The sequence below is a fragment of the Phyllostomus discolor genome, chromosome 9 (genome assembly GCF_004126475.2).
Source record: "Phyllostomus discolor isolate MPI-MPIP mPhyDis1 chromosome 9, mPhyDis1.pri.v3, whole genome shotgun sequence".
Lineage (NCBI taxonomy): Eukaryota > Metazoa > Chordata > Mammalia > Chiroptera > Phyllostomidae > Phyllostomus > Phyllostomus discolor.
In genome coordinates, this window is record NC_040911.2 from 37,110,300 (window position 1) to 37,125,642 (window position 15,343).

At 44.0% G+C, this 15,343-nt stretch overlaps 2 protein-coding genes across 13 annotated transcripts in view; one reads left to right on the forward strand and one right to left on the reverse strand.

Annotated features, from left to right (window-relative positions):
- Nucleotides 1-825, forward strand: part of OSBPL1A (oxysterol binding protein like 1A) — a 208,100-nt gene extending 207,275 nt beyond the window's left edge. For all 6 annotated transcript variants that reach the window (XM_028523968.2, XM_036009197.1, XM_028523969.2 and 3 more), the window contains one exon: nt 1-825. In XM_028523968.2, coding sequence (XP_028379769.1) covers nt 1-103 — 103 coding nt within the window. In that variant the 3' untranslated portion in view covers nt 104-825.
- CABYR (calcium binding tyrosine phosphorylation regulated) overlaps nt 720-15,343 on the reverse strand; it is a 27,501-nt gene continuing 12,877 nt past the window's right edge. For 4 of the 7 annotated variants that reach the window (XM_036009203.1, XM_036009202.1, XM_036009201.1 and 1 more), the window contains 2 exons: nt 5,716-6,951; nt 720-3,685 (listed from right to left, as the gene is read on the reverse strand). In XM_036009203.1, the coding sequence (XP_035865096.1) occupies nt 3,099-3,685; nt 5,716-6,951 (1,823 nt within the window). In that variant the 3' untranslated portion in view covers nt 720-3,098. The remainder of the gene's footprint in view (nt 3,686-5,715; nt 6,952-15,343) is intronic. The other 3 variants (XM_036009207.1, XM_036009204.1, XM_036009206.1) reach the window with 3 other exon arrangements.

The window sequence follows — 15,343 nt, forward strand, 5'->3', positions numbered from 1 at the left end:
GTGGTTCCATCAAGGTCCCAACCCCTACAACGGAGCGCAGGACTGGCTTTACTCGGGCAGCTACTGGGACAGAAACTACTTGAATTTGCCTGACATTTATTAAAATGCAGACAAGTCAGGGTGTTTGGCTAATCTACAAATAAGTCGTAAACCTATGTTTTTAATTTTTTTCCCTTTGGTTTCTACTCATCTTTAAAAAAAGGAAAAAAACCCACTCATAACTTGCATTTCACCCAACAAAAATAGGGCATAAGGTGATACTGTTGGTGAAAGTCTTACAGAAAATGGGTAATTTTGCTATCCATACTTATTTGGAATACTATTTTATATAGAGGTAATAGAACTGCTGGAGAATATGCTTTTTTATGGTTGCTGTTGCCATAATTACTGAAGGTTTATACCTAAATGTAACTTTAGCTTTATGAAATTATACAGTAATCCCAAATCAAGTTATTTTGAATATTTTATGCTGTCATGCTTGAATGTTTTAGATGTAACTTTGAAATGTTTAGAATTCTCCTGTACAATGTTTATGTGCTCGAATGCAGAGGTTATGTCATTTTGTAAAGACTATTGATAAGATGGCTTTTCTTCTAACCCTCAATTTTCCCCATCCTCGCCTCCAAACAGAAAAAAAAAAAAATGCCTGAATAGTCAGAATAGGTGTTCCTGATTTGAAAATTCTAAAGAATTAAACTGAAAAAGTATTTCACTTTCTGTAGTGCTCCGAATTTCCTTTTACAATTCTGTAATCCATCATTAGAATTAAGAGGTGTTTAATTGTTCATGTTCGAATTGAAAATATGTATAAAATCTACCAATTCACAGAAATCCCCTAGAAATAGATTCTAATCACCAGTACCATTATGTAATGACAAACCTTTTTAAATGCTTCACCTTCCAGTGGCCAGTGCCACCAAAGAAATTAAGTTGCACTCATGTATTATAACTGTCAAACTGTGTAACAGGAGGGCTTGTGCATTTCAAGTTGGCAAGCAAGGCCCCTGTGTACTTAAACTATGTATGGAGACGACCTGTACAATAGCTTTGCCCCTTTAATTGGGGTACATTATTAATCTTATGTATTTATCCACCTGACCCTAGACAGAGATACTGCTCCAAGGGGCCTTAGGTAGCTGCCAGTAAATTATTTTCATTGCTATCTTGAAGTTAACAAGTGTTATAATGAAATAATCTATCTGATGCTAAATAAAGGCTTTAGAATGTTACAAGTGTGATTTCTTCTACACTTTCAAATGTACTAATGTTGCCACTTCATACCATCCTAAGTTATCAATAATGTCCTCACAAAGAAGTGAGGCGCTGCAGCCCCCCGGGCCAGCGTCAGCCAGCCAGCACGCATGGTGGCGAGCAGGCATTCTCTGGGGAAGTACAGTATCACAGCGAGGCGCTGCTCTCCATGTGGTGTGAATGCCAAAGACAGACTTATCAAATGGGAGTGCCTGGCTAGAAAAGCTAGAGAATTTTGTTTTTTAAACAATGTGTACACGAGTTGGAAAATACTATGATGTCACAAGTCTGAAAAAACTTAAAGGTTGTGTTGTTCGTATACCTCCTAAATTACAAAACAAGCAAGAATACAAGGTTCTTTGCTTGCATGCAGTTTATTGATCCATTATGCTTGGTGGCAGACTCGATCTTAAAAAAGTCGACTCAGACAGCCCCATTTCCAGCATCTGTTAGGAATAATGTAAGTGGCGAATTATTTAATCATGAAACTGAGCATGTGAAATGAGTAGATCAGAAATGCAAGGTATACCCTCCTGCTCTGTTACTAAGCTTTAACCTAGTCAGTTACCTGTGTATTTGCATGAAAATATCCTAGCAGTTCATCCTGAAAACAGCCATTTTGACAATTCCCCTAAAAGTCTAAAGGGGATAAGAAATAGCCTCAACATATTTTGATAACTGAGAGCCAGCACCTTAAATATAACTACTTACCCTGCGAATGAAACCTAGCTCTTCTCCCTCAGATGTTCAGCTTGAAATTCTCACATATTGTTTTAAGTGACTGAACTCTCTGGTGTATAGTCATAACTCCTGTATTATATACTCTGAACTTACCTCCCTGCTTCTGATGACCTCCTGATTTGTAACCCTTTTCCACATAGCAGGGAGCAGGATCTGTCATTCTTCTGGTTTCTCATTCAATCCAAATCTCCCTCTTCATGTCTCCAGCTTCCTCTTACCTACCCTCCCCGCCAGCTCATTTCCTCCTGCTTGCCGTGTCTCCAACCCCCATGCTCTTTCCTGCCCTTGGACTCTCTCTTGGGCTCTTTGCAAGGCTGGCCCGTCGAATTCTCAGGAACCAGTTTACATCTGAGCCTACTAAAGGAGGGCCTGTATCTGCACCTCAATTTTTTCATAAGACTTGACACACTGATTTACTTTTCGATCCTCTTCCTCCACTGAGGCGTAGGCTCCATGGTTTGCCCACTTTACACATGGGGAGGAGGGACTAGCATTGGCTTTAAGTCCTGATTGAAAAAAATTTTAAGGGACAGTGAAAACTCTGATCTACGTTTAATTGCACTTTGTCTCTTTAGCTCTTTAATGTGTTTCCAACCTGTCCATTCTGCTGGAAATATTCCCTCTTAAGAGGGAAGGAACTCTTGCTACACTGATCAGATATTCCATATAGAATCTCTCATCTCATACCCTGCTCTCCAGGTGTTCCCAGCTCTATGGTTCGCCTCTGCCCCTCCCACCCCTTAAACATGCCACATTGTGAATTCCCATATAAGAGTGCCCCTTAAAAAAAAATCCACCCACTTTTAGCATCTCCCATGGGGGCTATACACAGAAGCAGGGATTCAAAGGTGGCTGGGTTGATGGGTCCTTGTGTCAGGCACCAAGTCTGTGTTGTGAGTCGTCATGGTGTGGTCACGTGTGTGCATGTTAGTAACCGGTGGGAAGCTGGAGACAGTCTTGCTAGATTAGACTGTACTCCAACTCACTGCATGTTTCAATGAAATTCAATTTTTAAAAAAATCTCAGTCTCCAGGTCAACAAATCAAAATATTGAAAACACACGTGTGTTAAGGCCCACATATGGTAGGAAAATTTACCTGCCAGTTTTAAGTTTCTGCTCTGCGAACACTGGCAGAAGTCACGGTTATTTCTCCAGCAATACCGTAACTTCCAAAGGGAGTACGTTTGTCACCAGATCCTGAACCTTTTTTGGCTACATCTTCTACTGGGAAAGCAACAGAGAAAAAAACTGGGCTTTGTGGCCTGGGGCCATCTTGTCCACTTGTAGGCGGACTGACATTCGGGGGGGTTGGGAGGTGTTTCTGGAATTTCTGATCTGCAGGAACAGCAATGGGTACTTGGACCGCAGCGTATCTCTTCAAGGTGTCTGACTGGGGAACAGCGTGTCCAGGAAGAGGTTTCCAGTCCTGTGCTTCCTGAACATTTGAGCCTACTAAAATAAAAGGTGGGGCACTGGTCTTCTTGCTGTCGTCCATCATCACATACGTTGGAGAAGTGACTTTCGGTGAATTCTGTAGATCCTTAGTATTAGATAAATAGAGGGTTGCTTGGGGGAAAGGCCCAGGTGCAGGTGGCGGTAATGGGCGACTTTGTTGATTCATATCAGTTAGACAGTAAAGGGTCCACATGTTAGAATATGGTGGTGGTTGTCCTGCTTCGCTTGTTGCTATTGCTATAAAAAAAAAATTTGCAGGCGTTAAAGGTTTGGTCTCTGTATCAGGCGCTATGCACAGAAATATCTTTGTAAATGTTTTTACATATAAACAAAGAGCTGTAGTAATATGTGCCATAAAGCATGCTATAGAGAGGGCTAAGTGAATTGTTTGGTAGTATGAGAGAGATTCTCCACAGCTGGAAGATGAGGACAGTGCCGTGACAGTGCGTGGCAGGGACACGAATTGTGGCTGAAGATGCAATCTCATTCCAAGTTGCTGTTTCCAGATACTTGTACTGTGTGTGAAGCCATTGAAAACAGGGTTTATGCCACATCTGCATAGCGATTTTCATCTTTACTAAAAATGTCTGCACTAGGTGTCATCTTTTGATCACATAATCAAATATCTTTGGCTCTTCACAGGCACCATTATCTCCCATTAGTTTGTCATCACCCGATCTAACTCACACTCAGAATCCTGGAGCAGCACCTCTTTCAAGCAAGGCTTGAAATCCCACATCCTAGGGGGCAGTGAAAGTCTGGGTGGTCCCCTCAAGTTCTTTAATAAAGGGAGGTCTAGACATGCCATGCATCTACTTACACCAAGGACTCTCTAAAGTCAAGGTTGGTTTGCCTAATGGAGAGAGAATGCCCTAGAGCACTGAGCCCTACCTAGATGATGGGGTGGGGGGAGGCTCCTGATGGAAGAGCTGCACTGTGCCCGCACGTGCGGGCCTCACCGAGGAACACTGGGCCCCCCGTCCCTGGGGCAGCTGCTCCTCCCCAGGAAAGAAAATACCACCGATATGCACATGATTAAGCTGGTGTGTTGTCAATAGCTTCAGATACTTTTGATATTTCTTGAAGCTAATTTAAAAATACGCATAAGCCAAGCCTTCGGTGTTTTTGTTAAATAACCTCTCAGTGCTTACATGAGAAACAGTTAAGCAGCTGAGAACAGTAACTGGTTAGGACAGTGCTGCTACAGCCACAAGTGCAATGCCAGTCCCAGCGCGCCACCCCCAGCACCGGCCTCTGCCTTTTCAGCTGTGCAGGATCCCGGTCACATTGCCAGACAGAATTTCATCTCTATGAACACCTGCTTTGTAAACATCATTCTGCCTCTGTTAAGAGTCAAAACTGAGAGATTCTGCAAGAGGAATGGGAGAGGCTGGCCCATGCACGTCCCATCTATCCCTGAAGGGAGAAGGGCCCCTGTACTTGTCTGGGGGGCGGGAGGGGGCAGATCAAGTGCCATCATTAGACAGAGATGGAGGTCAAACCAGGTCTGTGTCACAGGAAAGCAGTAGCGATAGTTCACAGCAGTCAGGAAAGCAGCTTGGTGTGGGTGCCTGGGAGGAAACCAATGGGAGGAAGCCAGTCCTTTTCGCTGTGCCCACATTGCTCAAGTGCCTGCCTGACCTTCCTGCTGCCACCACCGCCCTGCTCCCCTGTGTGACAGCACTTCAGCCTGACCTGTCTTCTCCATCCGGCCCTGGAGCTGCTCCCTCCGCTGCGGGAAGCTCCCAGGCAAGAAGTCAGTGCTTGATCCAGCTCCCCAGACCTGGTTGCAGAGCTCTCCTGACTCAGGGCGAAAGCAGGTCAAACACACCACCATTTCTTTCACTTTTTAAATGCCATGGCCTAGGTAAATGCACTGCTGTAGTTTGATTTTTACATCCACAAGTGAGACATCTCTAATACCACCTCCTAAGTTACAGTTTTGCAATAGGAGTATTCAGATCACATGACTGTATTTGTACCTGATAACAGGCTCTGACGTTTTTCACTACATAGTAGGTTCGGAAGAAAACCATGAAAGTGGCTAGATGCTAGATGACCAAACTTGGAGGCCAGATTTTGATGTCGCCTTAAAATCACTCATAAGAGTAAAATCTCAAATGCAACAAAGCCTTTAAATAGGTCTGGCATTTTAAAAACTATTAAAAATAAAGACTTTCTGCAGGGAGCATACCTAGATGGTTACCTAAAATACAGACGTTACCTGAAATATAATTTTTAATGGTATAAGTATCTAATTTCCTTACCTGGTTCCATCAAACCTTGTTCAGGTGCTGCTTCCCACTCTGGTTCGATTTCTGGTTCAGTAAGCCCTTCTGGCACAGGCTTGGGGGGGCCACTAGATGATCTTATAGATGCACCTGAGTGCACAGCTTGTATGGCTTCCCCAGAGACCTCAGCTTTGATCTCCGTCTCCTGGGATTCAGGGTTTTCCACCTGCCCAGGGACTAGCGCAATGATCTCCACTTCAAGGCGCAGAGATTTTTCAGAGCCTACTGCTTTGGTAGAGCCCTCTACATCCATGGATTGCGCAAGCAGACCTTTCAAAGAGGTTTCAGAGATCATAACGGTTGCTTCTGCCTCCATATGTACTGAGGGATGTTTTGCATCCTCCAACTGTGCAAATTTTGCAGAACCTACAGATTTTTCAGACATGCCTGAGGCTGTCTTTACAAGAGTGGGACTACCTGATGGTAACAGCTCAGTCTCTTTAAGACTAGCAGCGCGATCAGGGAAAACTATTTGTTCTGGTGGTTGCTGCACATAAACAACTCCTTCAATCACAGGCTCATCATTATAGATGGATGATATGTGAATGGGTGATGCAACCTCAGGACCAGCCTGCAAAGGGACCTTAGGAGCTGCATCACAAGCAGGAGGTTCTTGTTCATCCTGCAAGGGGAGTGAGGAAGCCGTTGATAGTTCAGCCTTACTGTCTTTAGGTTTAGAACCCGAATCTACATGGACAGGGGAGTGGCTCACCACCTGCATTGCCACCCCCTCATCAGAATACACAACAGAAGCAGCCACCATGTTATCTTCAGCAGCCTCTGAACTCAGCACCTCGTTGACAATAACGGGCATACTTGTTGCCACGTCCACCATTAAAACGTCAGACTGATCAGAATGAATAGATGAAACTTTACCTAACATCTGAGCAGCAAACTGAGCTGGGTCGGCTGGGACATAGGCAAACTCTGGTGAGACAGCTGCTGGACATGGTGATGAGGGTGGGGTAGGAATCTCAGGGGTGGATGGTTTTGAAGGATCACGAACTGCTTTAGTTGTCTCCTCAGGCTCAGCATAAACTGATGGGAACTGCGTGGTTTTGTTGCTAAAGAGTGATCCAGTTACACTGTCCTCCTCTGTGTTCGTAGATTTTTCCATCCGTGTAGGTTCTTGGGAAACTATAGATAGTCCTCTTGATTCTTTTGCACATTCTGGTTTCCTCTCTTGTGACGTTCCTTCAGACCACTTCTCAACTAAAACAACAGCCAGACGATTAATAAAACATATCCCCCAAATAAAGAATTTTAAAGAAAGCAGCAATAGGATAAACATTCAAGTGTCAATACTATATACACAACTACAAAAAAGTTTTGCTTTATCTTCAACGTCTGTGATTTAATGTGGGTAATGAAACTTTCTCATTCTTTCCACTTAAAAGATGCCTCCCTCAGTTCATCTCCTTAAAAATAAGTGTCTCCAAGTAGCACAGTGACAAAACTAACCAGATACCACTTTCCGCTGGCCAACATCAAAGGGAAGACCCCAACTCTGCCTAGAAATAAGGAAGCTGAAACGTCTGTGGAAAAAGCTGCTGACCCAAACTTCCACACACAACCACTGAAGGGGGGGAAGACTTAAATCTGGCCAATAAATCTTCACCTAGTGTCACAGAAATGAGACAAGTGCTGTCATGTTAATAAAAGCATTCCTCAATTTAAGGAAACTGGTGTATAAAGTTTAATGTAATGAATTGGAAGACTAGGACTATCAGGATGTTTTTATATCACGAAACATCATATATTCCAACGTAAAGATGGTAGCACCTGCTGGTGAGGCAGGATAATGCAGCCAAAGTCCTGCTGACCCAGACAAAAAGCAGAAACGAGATTTGTGGATCTGTGTGTGTGGACTTAGTGAATCCGCAGGCATAAGGGACATAAGGCATTAGTCGTAACTCATCCTTTTCATATCTGCTTACTTTACTGAGGATCTTCAGCATTTCCCTAATATTATAGTGAAATCTGTAGGAAAAGTAGAATTTGCTTCACAAGAATGTGTTTGCTTCGAGTCAGAACTTTGGAGACATTTTCACAGGTTCGGCTGCTTCCTGGAGAACAGTGTCTTCCAGTGTCTCCTTCCACTGTAGCTGCTGATTTCTTATAAACTCACGTCAGCTGTCTTAACTCTGGACATGGACACCGCACCAAGTGCTCATGGACAGAAAAAGGAAAGCTACACCTCCTGTTACTTACCCCCTGCTTAGAAAAGGAACTTCATTTCCCTAACCGGTCATCTAATGATGGTTCTAATAAAGATCCAGGGTCATTCAGAGGAGGACAAGAACAACTCTGGCTGGGTGAATATGGGAAATTTTACTTAAGTAAGTCTGGTCTTACACTTGATGTATATAGAGAGCTGCAGAAACGAGGCAAAGCCAGATAAATCTCACATTAACTTTTCTTGAGCCCCACAGAGTCACACAGCAACCACTTGATACAGAGCAACCAGCCCCTCCATTAGGTAGCAGCTAGGAGTGAGCAGCCCGAGGGGAAATGGGGAAATGAAGGCAGGGCCCTGGCCAGTGCAATCTAACGAAGAACTCAATACAGGAGTCTAGAAGCAAAAGGAAGTCATGTCTCACCAAGTGTCTCAGCAGTCCTGAGCTCAGTTTTGTAAGATGGCCAGGTGTTCTGAGCATCACAAGCAAAAACAGGGGACAAAGGGGAGTCCTTGAGAAGAGGGGCTTCTGTAACAGTCTCACTAGGGTTGCCCGATGTTCTGAACATCACAAGTGGGAACTGCACAGGAGGAAAAGAGGGGCCTATACTGGGAGGGGGGCCTCTGTAACAAATCCACTAACACAAAGAGCCTTTACTAACTGAGAAAGAAAGCTTTTGTAGCTAACCATTGTGCCCAAGATTTAGAAGGGGGAGAAGGAAGGGAACCTCCTCCTCCTGACTAAGCTGATTAAGGTATCTAACCCCTGAATCCCAATAGTCTGCATACTTAGATTAGCTAAGAATTCACTTGTAGCCTCGGCTCAAGTGTACAGAACAAATTTACTAATAAACTTATTAACGACTTTATTTCCTCAATATGTGGGGCATTTAGACTAGCCGTGCCTGCTTGTGGCTTTGTGCTCATGCGTGTTTCATACATAAACTTGCTATCTCATTTCCACTATGCACGCTGTCTCTTGTTTGAATTTGTCTCTTTCGAGGGAAACAACCGTGGTGGGGGCAGGGGCCTCCTGACTTGGGTCTCTCTCCCGCCTCCGGAACTCCTCCAAGGAAAGAAGGGCCACAAGACTCTTGTCTGTGGCAGGGCCCGGAAAGGAGGGGCCACCGCCATAGCAGCTGGTAAGGTATCACCAGCTAGAATCTCAACATGCTGTTGAAGGCCAAATGTGGGCTGTCAGTCTGGAAGAGCCTGGGGCTCCACCCCAGGAGAGTGCGACTCACAACACTTTTCCATGGGCCTCTCGTGAGAAACAGGGGTCTACACCAATGCCACACAGAGGTCTCCTACTCCAGGGGCAGAGGCCGGAAACACTTGCTCAAGGCTGACCTCAGACACGAGGCAGAGTTTGGCTGCCAGAGGACAACCAGCAGGAACACTGAGCAAGCCCCACCCCAAGGCCCAGGGGCACAGGGCCAGCCTGGGCCAGAGAACCCCGTCCCCTGACTGCAGCCCAGCACCAAGCAACAAACAGCAGGCTGCCCCTAGGTGAGGAGTAAGAGTGTAGGGAGAGCCCTCTGTGGTGCAGGTTGGCAGGGAAAGCACAGGGTGAAGCCCAGACCCAGAGATTCCTGGCACCCAGCCCAGGGGCACAGCAGCCCACTCCCTAAGGAGCGCGAGGCCTGTGGTACCATGAGGGTAAGGATCACCACCGCAAACCCAGCCCAGCCTCTGACTGGACCGCCCTCCTCACCCTGACACCAACTCAGGGCCTCCCTCTATGACTCCGGTTTCCCCAGGTCTTCAGTTCCCTTGTGATTTACTTACCACGAGTCCTCCAGAGCCCAGCCAATCTAGGGATTGGATTACTGCAGTTCCCACATTGCCTGCGGGGACCTCCCTGACACACCACTGACATGATATGGTTTCAGCGACTCGGGAAAGCCCACCTGCCCTTTTAAAAGTGTCTGCCTCGCAGGGGTGTGGCAGCTATAATTACATCTAGTAGGTCAATCCCCAGCTTCTGCTTTTGCCTCTCTAAGTCCCCTATTAACAGTCATTCTGGAAAGCTAAAGCATTGTGTAATCATCACTCATTAACAACTCTTTGGGGAATCTATGATACTGCTTCCTTCCCTGCAACGTCTTCATACTGAAGTGAGTGTGAGAAGCCCAGGGTATCTGTCCCAGCTGCATGACCCCGGCCAAGTCAGCAGCCTGAGCTTCACCCTCCTTTCATCTGCAAAGTGGGGATAATAATCCTGACCTCACTGAGTTTTTGTGGAGATTAAGTGGAACCATTCATCTCAAAGTATTTACAAACTGTAAATCAGATAAATGGAGAGTGACTTAATTTAGATAAAAAGTAAAAAGTTTTGAAATAGGATATGAAATTAAAAGTTATAAACCTCATGTCTTTAATTCAGCTTTGATTAAAATTAAATTGGCTACTTCCTAAACTGGGTGATAAAATGCACACACACATATACACATGTCATATACTATTTTGAATATATTTCGCAATTCTAAAAAATTAAGTTGAGATCAGATGCCTTATTATGCCTTAAGTCTTAAAACAGTGTTTTTGAAAATGCAAAGCACTGGCCCGGGCTGGCGTAGCTCAGTGGACTGAGCTCAGGCTGGGAACCAAAGTGTCGCAGGTTCAATTCCCAGTCAGGGTACATGCCTGGGTTGCAGGCCATGACCCCCAGCAATTGCACATTGATGTTTCTCTCTCTATCTCCCTCCCTTCCCTCTCTAAAAATAAATAAATAAAACCTAAAAAAAGGAAAGAAAAAGAAAATGCAAAGCACTATATTAACCATGGCTTTTAGAATACATGAGAGAATGTTAGCAAATATATGAATGCTAGTTACACATATATATAACAAATTGATACGGAGTTCCTATCACTACCTGTTTATTAAGAAAGGCAAAGAGCTTTTCTCTAATTTAAGACAGCAATTCCAAAGACTGCTGACATGTTACCTGAAGATTATGTCTGTACAGAAAACTGTATTTCTTAAAAGTTGTCGACTAGATTTGCTACAGGTTGATCTTACTTATCAGCCTTATGAAGATTAACCCAATATGATCTCAATGATCTGGTTCTACTTAACCAAGCAACAAAAACCTGCACAGGCACTCAGAATTAAGAATATAACTAAAGGCACTGCTCCCTATAAAAGGCATACATATTCTTTTTAGGTGTAATGAAGTGACTGGTTACAAGTCACTGCAGAACCCTGATACTGACAGTCCACGGAACTGATAACAGAAGTGCAAGCATGCGGTATTTCTTGGAGTAGGCAGAACTCACGTGAAGACTTTGGTTGCTGGGGCAAGTAACTGTCGGGGAAAAATAAGGATAAAGGCATATTCTGGGACTAAGGAAACCTGTAAGGTGTCAAAGACAAGAGAGTAAGAAGCAGGACATATGAGAATATAGGAGAGGAGACAGGAGATAAAGACTGGAGGTGAGAATGAGGTCTGTCCAGGAAAAGTCCAGCCATTGTTAATGTAACAAGAACAGTTTGCGCGATATCGACATAACCTGGCAGTCAAGGAGAGTGCACTGGAATGCACGTGTATAAACAATGGTGACTTCACTGTACTAATCTGTGGGGATGGTAGACACAATTGAGTGAGCATGTGTACTGTGTAGCTGTCACAGTCAAAATGACTGAGAAAGTAGAGCAATGAGTCAGCACCAGATTTTGCCTTAAGCTTGAATATCCTCCAAGGAAACTATTCAGATGATTCAGAAGGCCACAGCTATGGGTAACTGGTCATTGGAAGCTTCCTCACGACAGTGCACCTGCTCATGTATCACGTGTCATGCAGAGATTTTTGAAGAAACATCAAATCACCCAAGTGACTCAGCTCTGCTATAGCCCAGATTTGGTGCCCTGTGACCTCTGGCTTTTCCCAAAACTAAAATCACCTTTGAAAGGGAAGAGATTTCAGACTGTCAGTGAGATTCAGGGAAATATGATGGGGCAGCTGCTGGCTATTGGAAGAACTATGTGAGGTCCCAAGGTGCCTACTTTGAAGGGGACTGAGGCATCACTGTCCTATATACAATGTTTCTTGTATCTTGTATCATCAATAAATATCTCTATTTTTCATAGTACATGGCTGGATACCTTCTGCAGAGACCTCATAGGTTTGGTATATATAATTTTTTTTTAAGATTTTATTTATTTATTTTTAGAGAGGGAAGGGAGGGAGGGAGGGAGAGAGAGACAGAGAGACAGAGAGAGAGAGAGAAACATCAATGTGCGGTTGCTGGGGGTTATGGCCTGCAACCCAGGAATGTACCCTGGCTGGGAATCGAACCTGGGACACTTTGGTTCCCAGCCCTAAGCTACGCCAGCCAGGGCTGGTTTGGTATATATAATTTTTAAGAGCTTAAAACGAGGACTTCAACTATTGTGTTAAAGTAATTGAAACGAGGCATACCAGAGACTACATAAAGTAGGCCCTCCATTTCTGTTCTCCTTCCTGTCTTCTCTCCTTTCCCCAATCAATAGCTTCTATTATTTGGCAGACACTGAGAGTCAAAGATGAAGACGACCTCCTAAAGAGCATAGTCTCATGAAGGACAGATGCACACAAACAGATGAATATGTGACTGCGATGGGTATGAAAGGGGTCCGATGGCTTTTATGTCATTTTTGTTTGACAGTGAGAAGGGTAGCTGTGACAGGGGCCCCGCACGACTGTCCTCTCCAAGATGCCAAAGAGCCCCCTGTGGAAAAATCCAGGTCTAAACCAGTCCTATGCATTCTGACTTCACTCGCCAGAAACTTTATCTGACTCCCCTGCGCGATGGAACAGAAGGGGAAGTCTGCTAGACTTCCGGGGTTTCCCCTTCTTAACAAAGGGAACAAGTGTCACTGGCACTGCCACTTTCTCCTTTCTGACTTAAACGCGGACATAATGCCTGGAGCAGTGGTATGAGGGGACAAGTAAAATATGCTAAGGATGACAGAGCAGAGAGCCTAGATAATTGATGCTTTATTAAAATATTGGCAGAAGAGTGAACACCACTTCTAGATATCTTATTTTTTTGTTAAGTCACTGTTAATTGGGCTTCTGTTACTTGCGGCTGAATGAAAGAAACAGAAAACCGACTGACATGCGGCATAATTTATAAGTAGCAAAGAAACATGAAGGGGGATTGTGGTATGTGCTGCTGCTTCTATGCCATGTCTGTTTTTATTCGACTAGTTCTGTAATACCCATTCTCTCATTGGGTATTTGTTGAATTTATTATCTTAAGATTTAGGACAAGCCCTGGCTGGCGTAGCTCAGTGGATTGAGCACGGGCTGGGAACCAAAGTGTCCTAGGTTCGATTCCCAGCCAGGGTACGTGCCTGGGTTGCGGGCCATAACCCCCAGCAACCGTACATTGATGTTTCTCTCTCTATCTCCTTCCCTTCTCTCTCTAAAAATAAGTAAATAAAACCTTTAAAAAAACATTAAAAAAAAAGATTTAGGACAACTGGATAATACAGCAGCACTTCTTTTTAAACTTACGGTCCATAAACATCTGGGCTATGTCCCATACCCTCTCCCCTGTTGTATAAGGCTAGTTATCAAGAAGATGATTTTTTAAATCCTTACCCAAGGATATGTTTTCACTGATTTTAGACAAAGAGGAAAGGTGGGGGAAGGAAAGGTGGGGAGGAGACACACACACACATCAACTGGCTGCCTCCTGAGCATGCCCCAACCAAGGATCGAACCCACAACCTAGGTACGTTCTCTGATGGAGAAGTGAACGCACCACCTTTTGGTGTAGGGGATGATGCTCCAACCAACTGGGCCACCCAGCCAGGGCAGTGCTTCTTTTGAATTTCCATCACAATCATGTCATCTATGAAAATGCAGTTTTACATCTTTCTTTCCAATGTACATACCTTTTCTTTTACCTTTTTCCCCTCTTGTTTCTGTTTGCCTTATTGCACTGACTAGAACCTACAATGCTGAACAGAAATGGTGATAGCAGACACTTTGTCCTGCTTTCAATCTCAAGGAGAAAGTATTCAATATTCACCACTGAGTACACTAGCTGTAAGTTTATGTGTATATACCAGATTTAGGAAGCTCCCCTTTACCCCTTGTTTGCTTATGAACTTCTTAAAAAGTATTTCTTGTAAAGCAGATCTGATGGCATTTGATTCTCTCTGTTTTTGTTTGCCCAAGAATGTCTTTATTTTGCTTTCATTTTTTTAAAGAATATATTCACTGGGTATATATTCATCACAGGTTAGCAGTTTTTTTTCTTTTAGTACTTTAGAGATGCCCTTCTATTGTCTTTTGGCTTCTACAGTTTCTGTTAAGAAATCAGCCCTGACTGGCGTGCTCAGTGGATTGCGTGCCGGTCTGCAAACCAAAGGGTCGCAGGTTTGATTCCCAGTCAGGGCACATGCTTGGATTGTGGGCCAGGTCTCCAGTAGGGGGCACTCAAGAGGCAACCACACGACCACACATTGATGTTTCTCTCCCTCTCTTTTTCCTTCCCTTCCCCTCTCTCTAAAAATAAATAAATAAATAAATAAAATAAATCAATCTGCCTGATGGCTAAAGTCTATGAAGATACAAGGTGAGAGAGACAATGGCAGAGGAAGAATAAATTCAGATCACAGTAAGCTTTGCATGCCGTGGTCTTGCAAAAGGATCAAAATTTACTCACTATGACTCACGCATGTCAGAAAGCTTCACTTTGTCTTCTCTAGCTGATCTCAACTTAGATTAAAAAGCTCATTTCCCAATGGCAAAGGCCATCTTAAAAACATCTGTCTCTTCTAGTTTAAAAGTCTCTTCTGGTCAACTGCTCAGTCTTCAGTGGTACTGCTCTCTTATTAAAGGTTCCCCCAGCTCTGAGGAGGGAATCTGGATGGCAGAGTGAGCTCTGGCTCTCAGGCGCCTCTGGCAGCGGCACACCTCGTATCGCCAAGGCTCTGGGTGTTGATCTCTCACTTGGCTGTATTTACTAAAGTTTTTCTCCTTTGCAGAATGTGTGGTCTGTTTGCTTATTTTACTCATGGACTGGAAGTTCTCCTTAATTTGGTCCTCTTTAGCATCTGAGGCCAACTTTTATTTTATTCTTCAGCGTGGACACTGTGTGCTATACCCCTCTGCTGGCAGGTTAAGTAACTTCACTTTCTCCCATCCTGGTTCCTTGCTAGTCAGCACTCTGGGACCATCTCAGTGAACGAGGACTCACTAAAAGCCACACACACATCATAGGAAACCAGGAATACCATTTCAGTCCTACTAAGAAAGACTGTATTATTTCCAATCCATTGCTTCACATGTAATTCATTTATTCAACAAATATTTACTGAGTATCTGATCACAACAATTATAGTGTAGATGTTGAATATAGTGTATGTCACATAGCATTGTCATGCTAACCACACAGCTTCCCTGACACACATGCATTGTTCTAGACAGTACC